Genomic DNA, 7,542 nt, shown 5'->3' with positions numbered 1-7,542 from the left:
AGAGTGATAATAGTTATTTCTTTTAAAAGTGGGCAAAGTAGTTTAACCGCTCGTGCCAATATTCATACTCGAGCAAGCGAAAGATTCCAAAATTGAACCAGGAACATAGCTAGTGGTGCGAATAGTGGAATCTTGAGCCTTGCGACGGTTTCAAAGGACGAAGGTTAAACAAATTTTGCCACCGAGTGAAGCACAAAATTTTTCATCACCAACGCGAAAAAATACTGCCTGTTAAATATCATACAAAATCAAACCAAAACAAATCCAAATGAACATTATTAAACATTTATTGTTAAAAATCATCATTTAGAAGTCAATTCTACCAGTTAACATAAGGAAACTACTCAAAATTTGCATCAGATTACTTTGCCAATCAAGAGTGACCACAGCTGGTGTGGTGAAAAATTGTGTTCTTCAATTTGTATTTTTATGTGGCTCTTCCAACTAGTTTCGGGATCAAAAGTTAATGGATACCAAATATGTATTCAGCTGAACCTAGCTTTTAACAAACTTTATAACATAACATTACTTTTGTCGGCTGTGCATTCAGCTCTGGCGGCTTTTTTAGTTATCTGCAGACATTGACATACGTCTGTCTAGGGACAGGGCTTACGGGCACTAAGCTTGGTGCTAGTTCAGCGGTGTCACCCACGAATTCGAGCCAGTCATGCAATCTAAGTCTAAGTTGCGACCAATCGCGCGCGTGATGTGAACTCATCAACCAATTGCGTGTGCGTAACACCGCTGTACTGGCCCCATTCTTATTGCCGGTAAGGCCCGTCCTTAGATATATGTCAATGTCTGCAGAGATGTACAGTCACGTCTGAAAATTCGATACAGACGAAGTGCCAAAAATATGTATACACGTTTATTGCCCATAAATTAATAAATGTGTATACATATTTTTGGCACTGTCGTCCGTGTCTATATTTTCAGTCGTGACCGTACAGTACATATTTCTCAGGCACAACCACAGGTATAGTTTTTTTAGACGTGTCCATCTGGAAAGTAACAAAATATCTTTTTAGGCATCCGCAAGACTTGTAAGAACGTGTTGCGGTTAAACCACGCGTCGCTGCGTAAGATGTCAGCGTTCGGCGTGTTTGAACTGGACGCAGCATTCCCGCTGCGGCTGCTCAGCGGACTCGTGGTCTACACAGCCGTACTGCTGCAGTTTGCTTTCTTGTCGTCTTAGAAACGCTGATCTAAGAAGTATCTGTTTTTATATGAGAATAATACTTTAGAATAGGTACAATATAAATATATTTTTTTTGTAATAATAATAATCAGACATAGAAGTTTTTGTGGCAAAATGCTTTCTTGTCGTCTTAGAAACGCTGATCTAAGAAGTATCTGTTTTTATATGAGAATAATACTTTAGAATAGGTACAATATAAATATATTTTTTTTGTAATAATAATAATCAGACATAGAAGTTTTTGTGGCAAAATAAAGTGATTGACAAAATCAAATATCGACATGTTTATTATCGATGTTACCTGAGCGTTATAGATATTTTTAACATGTTTCAGAATTGTTTTATAGCACTAAAATCTACGCTAGTTTAAGTTTGCCGTAAAATTATTTACAGTATACATATGGTGAAAATATCGTGAGGAAACCTGCACACATCTGCGAAGAAATTCAAAGGTGTATGTGAAGTCCCCAATCCGCATTGGGCTAGCGTGGGGACTATAGCCCGAGCCCTCTTGCACATGAGAGGAGGCCTGTGCCCAGCAGTGGGACGTATATAGGCTGAATTATTATTTTTATTATTATGGTGCTACTTTGCCGCACTAGTGCGAAAATTAGCACATTACGTTACTCTGTCTATGTACTGTAAAATGTTGTACAATACATGTGCGAATAGGTTATTTGCAACTCGTGTCGATTTAAAACACTTCTTTCGGTCGTATTTTAATTTATCACCACTTGTTTCGAATTTCCTATTTTTCGCACTTGTATCGTAATGTACTATTACAGTACATAATGGTGCTACTTTACCACACTAGTGCGAAAATTTGCATATTACGTTACTGTGTCAAATATTTAAAGAGCCATATGTACTGTAAAATGTTGTACGATACATGTGCGAATAGGTAATTCGCAACTCGTATCGACTTAAAACACGACCGAAGGGAGCATTTATCGCCACTCGTTTCGAATTTTCTATTTTTCGCACTTGTATCGTAATGTACTATTATACGTCATGTTCGAAACTATCTCTATTTCAAATCCTTATATCGAGGTCCTGATTTAAATACAAATTAATAATTTTGGTGAGGTGTTTTATATTTAGCATTTCATGTAAATTTTCTTGTGGGCTCAAATCAAGAAAATTCACATGAAAACCACGAGGTTGCGGAGTGTTAGGGTCGGCAACGCGCATTTAACTCCTTTAGATTAGCAGGCGTCCATAGGTTACGGAGCCTGCTTACCATAAGGCAGAACGTATGCTTGTTTGCCACCGACGTAGTATAAGTTTAGTGTAAGTGTAAGGATAGTTTTAATTTAATTTACTTGATAATAGATATCAAGTAAATTAAATTAAAACTATCCTTTAAACAAACAAATTATTAAACAAACTTTAATAATTTGTTTATTTTACATATTACATATTATTATTTTACAATCCATCGATTAACTTTTAGGTTCTTCTAGACTATGCAGAGCTCAAATAACACAAGTATACATTTTCCACTTTACGTTATTGATTGATATTAAGGTAATTGCTTCACGACAGCTGACACAATTATATCAATAATAAGATATTTTTATATAATATATTATGCATAAATAAATAAATAAATATTTGGGGACAATCTTAAACAGATCAACCTAACCCCAAACTAAGCAAAGTTTGTACTAGTCACACAAATAAATGCCCTTACCGGGATTCAAACCCGGGACCATCGGCTTTACTTTATAGATTCACTACCTTGTAGGCCAGACGTTAATATAAGTACAGTCAGCATCAAAAGTAACGGATCAAACAAGGTTTCAAAAGTATCTACCACTCTGTAACAGCTTAACAACAGTTGACGGTTCTATATGCAGAACAATTAAGACTGTAAAAGACTTTTGAAGGGAATTTTAGAGATTAATCTATATTTGGAAAAGTTATGCGGGATATCAGATACTTTTGGCGCGTTGTTTCATCCGCTACTATTGATGCTGACTGTACCAAATACAGACCTAAAAAACTTTAACAATCTTATTAATGTATATATGTAATGTATGAATTTGCAATATATGATAGAGGTTGAAAAAGCGAGCCTTGGAGAAACCTTTGTAAGTATTTTCAAAAATTCGCATGGGCGTAATTTAAATACATTAATTTCTCTGGTATTCAATTTTCTTTCAATATAATTTATTATTAACGGTCCATATTCATTAGGCCCCTAATATATGAATCCTTAAAAAGGGGTCATAATTTTAATAACAGATAAGGTTCATTGAATTCTATTTATAACATCTACGTACATTTTTCTTTTAATATGATTGACCACCAACTAAATATAATCACTTTGCCGCGTCCTTTTTTTTCGTAAGTAATATAAAAAGCTTCAAGGAGATTACACGCCCATAAAGTTATTTCAACTGAAATAATGAGTAACCAATTCATCAAAAACAAACGGGAAATCAATAATAGCTTCCGGACGGAGTACCTGATGAACAATATACTTGATCAAGATTTCCAAGCTATGTTGTTTCCTCTGAACTTTGCACAGTCTTGCCTTTTAATGCCTAGCTTTAGCATTATTAACAATTTCATCACTCCTGACCACCATATGTCTTTTTACATAAAGTCGATAATCGGTTGTACTTTTGTAACGTTGAGCCACGTTTTCCGTTTTTTATACTATTACGAAACTACTAAGACTTTTAGCACTGAACTTGTTACTTTTTTGCTTTATTTCGATTTCATTTTTTTTTCTTTAATGTCATTCATTACGTATATCGTCAATTTATTTCAGAGAAGCTATGTCGTTGATCTGATTATCAAATCGCAACATGTGCTTGACCGCATTAAAACTGACAAAAGAGATTTTTTTTATATACTCAAGATTCAAAATTGGCTGAGTGTATTGTTTGTCGTTAGCTTTTACATTTTTCATTGGTTTTCGGCTTGCTTTGATTTTAGTATTCTTAGTCTTCTGGCTGGTTTCTATTTGACAGTACCATTGATGATTTTTGATATACAAGTAGTTCATGTTACTAGATATGTTGTAATGATCAAAAATGAGTTAATCGATTGGATTCATAAAATGGAAGAATATAAGACAATACTCGATAAACCTGAAGAAGAAGTAAATTATGCTGTATCGGAAAGTGATATGTTCAATGCGTATACTGATATACTTAAAGCATTCAGTTTAAGTAACAAAGTGTATCAATTTTTGGTAAGTTTAAGTCTTTTTATGGTTCCGTACCTCAAATGGAAAAAAACCGGCCAAGAGCATGTCGGGCCACGCTCAGTGTAGGGTTCCGTAGTGACTTAGGCGTCACAATAAGCTAAACTGGAGCTTAAAGTATAGTAAATTGTTAACCAAGGGATGAAACGGTACCTTTCGCCCGAGTTAAACAAATAGGCAAATTTGCATAATCAGTACCTAATTAAAGTAAGTCTTTTTACTATGAAAGGAAAACTTTTTGCGATAACTCAAAAACAGCTAAACTGATCATGTCCGCTATAGTTTTCATTTAATGTCTTTCTTAAGCTCTACTTCCACGATTTTTTTCATATTTTTTGGACCTATGGTTCAAAAGTTAGAGGGGGGGGGACACAATTTTTTTTTCTTTCGGAGTGATTATCTCCGAATATATTCACTTTATCAAAAAATGTTTCTTGAAAACCCCTATTAGTTTTGAAAGACCTTTCCAACGATACCCCACACTCTAGGGTTGAAGCGAAAAAAAAATTTCACCCCCACTTTACGTGTAGGGGAGGTACCCTAAAAAAAATTAAATTTTTAGATTTTATTGTACGACTTTGTCGGCTTTATTGATTTATATATCCATGCCAAATTTCAGCTTTCTAGCACTAACGACCACGGAGCAAAGCCTCGGACAGACAGACAGACAGACAGACAGACAGACAGACAGACAGACAGACAGACAGACAGACAGACAGACGGACATGGCGAAACTATAAGGGTTCCGTTTTATGCCATTTGGCTACGGAACCCTAAAAACGGGATCCTTATAGGATCACATTGATGTCCTCGACTGCTGTGTTCGTCTGTCTGTAAGTCAAGAGCCTGTATCTCGGTAACGCCTGCAGGTATCGAGTTGAAATTTAAACCATATACTCAGATTTACAGCCCCTTAAAGCTTCCAAAAATCAAACTTCTAAGTTAACGTAAAAAAAGATACAGCCGTTTATGCAGAAAAAACGTATATTATGACACTCAAGGGTATCAAAATTCATATGGTACTTCCCGTTGACCTCAAACTATGAAATTTGGCAAGTCATATCTTTTTACACTACAAATACAAGAAAAAATCTCAAAACTATAAATTTGTAAAAAAAATAATAAAAAAAGGTAAAATATGGAACCCTCGGTGGACGAGTCCGACTCTGGTTTTTTTAATTGTAGTACCTATATAATGTTTATATATTGTAGTATATAGTGTCTATTAGTTCTCGATAAGTAGTAAGCCTATATTATGTGAAATTAGATTAAAATAAGAAGAAGAATAAGATCTACCGTATTTCTGCGTAAGTTATTAATTTTACGTCCTCAGAAGTATAATCATTATTTCAGATTACGTTCTTTGGGTTCCAAACGTTTATGCATATTTTAATGAATTTGCAATATATGATAGAGGTTGAAAAAGCGAGCCTTGGAGAAACCTTTGTAAGTATTTTCAAAAATTCGCATGGGCGTAAATTATTCCAAATTGAAGTTAGTCTAAGATTTGTTTTCATTTTACAGTTTGAGAACAGCTTCACCAAAAGTTCCATCGTGCTTTGGAATTTCAAGAACTTGATATATTTGATAACATTGAGCATTGCCTGTGAAAATTTCTATAGAAATATAAAACTTGCTGAAACTTGCTGTGCTCATATTTTAAGCAGTGCTGTACCAGGTATGATAGTTTTCATTCGCCTTCGTTATTGCAAAAGAGATTACCAATTTTATTCTGAAAGAGCTATTAAAAACATTGCAAGTTAATTAAAAAGTTGAATATAGAAAAATATTACAGTGTTTCGTTTGCGTGAATTTTCCAGACATGCGCAAGACTTGCAAGAACGTGTTGCGGCTAAACCGCGCGACGCTGTGCAAGATGTCGGCGTTCGGCGTGTTTGAATTCGACGCAGCGTTCCCGCTGCGGTTGCTCGGCGTGCTGGTGACCTATACCGTCGTGCTGCTGCAGTTCGCCTTCTTGTCGTCCTAAATGCGCAACTATCTCACGTTGACAACCTTGAATTTTAAAGCTAGCTAGTTTTTAATTTGTATGTGATTTTTCATCTTGGCTTGACATCACCTATTATAACCATTTTCATCCACGACGGAACGGTCACGGTATACTTATATACTTATGCTTCCTAGGTGAGATGATGTTTGTGTTTAGAAAACGGATTTTTCGAAAAAATATCTGTTATTGTTATACACAAGTAATTTGACGTGTGTTGTTGTTGACAGACTTAAAAAAATAGGAAGAGATTTGATTTTTTAATAGCATTGGTTCACACACTTCAACTTCAACTTATTCAACTTGAACACACTGCTGGCGGCACGTCCCGGCATTTCGATGTTTTTAAGCTGAACTATCAGAGAGTAGTTTGATGGACAATAACTTAAGCAAATGTGTTCTAATTTAAATGATATTAAGTAAACGTGTAGTTGAGAGCATCACATTTTGGTCATAAAATTTTGAGTAGGCTCGATCACGGGGTTATGGAGCTAGAAGAGCCTAGAAGGCCCAAAAGCTATTTGTGAGGGGTCTTGCTATTCTGGTCATTCTTTTGCAAGAAAGTATGAGTGGCCATAGTATAGATTCATTGGTAGCGGTTCCTACCCAGTTCTCAGTTCGAGGCGAACTACTAGTTATGCTTTGTGTATTGTTACCATCAGGTACGCATCCTTTGTAGTTTAATAGAAAACCGGGAAAGAGGCCAAATTAACTTTACTAGTAGTTCGTCAAGGAATAATACTGGTGCAGGTGAACCTAAAATAAACCCCAATAGGGGCATTCCAGAAAAAGTGTCGGGTATGAGACGCTATTTATTTATACTTCTGATAAAACTAAGAACCTTAAATTAGGCATGATAACGTTTGATAACTTAGTATTAAATTTAACGTTATGTTATCATATAATTATCATAACTTAGCTTATAGGCGTTCCAAAATTGAAGCGCTTACCTTGTGACAAATTGTACAAGTTGCCTTTAGTTGCACCTGCGCAAGCGAGAAGTGAACGTGCTAACGAGCTCCCGCAAAGAGAAAGAGTAAAGCTCATATTTAACAACAAGTGTGACAAAGATCAATGGAATGCGAAAATTAATAAAATAACAAATTGGGTATATAAATAAAT

General features: G+C 35.3%; 1 protein-coding gene across 1 annotated transcript; it reads left to right on the top strand.

The window, feature by feature from the left end:
* The first annotated feature begins 3,332 nt into the window (after positions 1-3,332).
* Positions 3,333-7,428, top strand: LOC133530423 (uncharacterized). Its single transcript, XM_061868333.1, has 3 exons — positions 3,333-4,442; positions 5,830-5,861; positions 6,198-7,428. The coding sequence occupies exons 1-3, from the start codon at positions 3,609-3,611 to the stop codon at positions 6,400-6,402; spliced, it is 1,071 nt and encodes a 356-aa protein (XP_061724317.1). The 5' UTR covers positions 3,333-3,608; the 3' UTR covers positions 6,403-7,428.
* The last annotated feature ends 114 nt before the right edge of the window (positions 7,429-7,542 follow it).

This window comes from Cydia pomonella, chromosome 22, assembly GCF_033807575.1.
Source record: "Cydia pomonella isolate Wapato2018A chromosome 22, ilCydPomo1, whole genome shotgun sequence".
NCBI lineage: Eukaryota > Metazoa > Arthropoda > Insecta > Lepidoptera > Tortricidae > Cydia > Cydia pomonella.
This window is presented reverse-complemented; position numbering and strand designations above follow the sequence as displayed.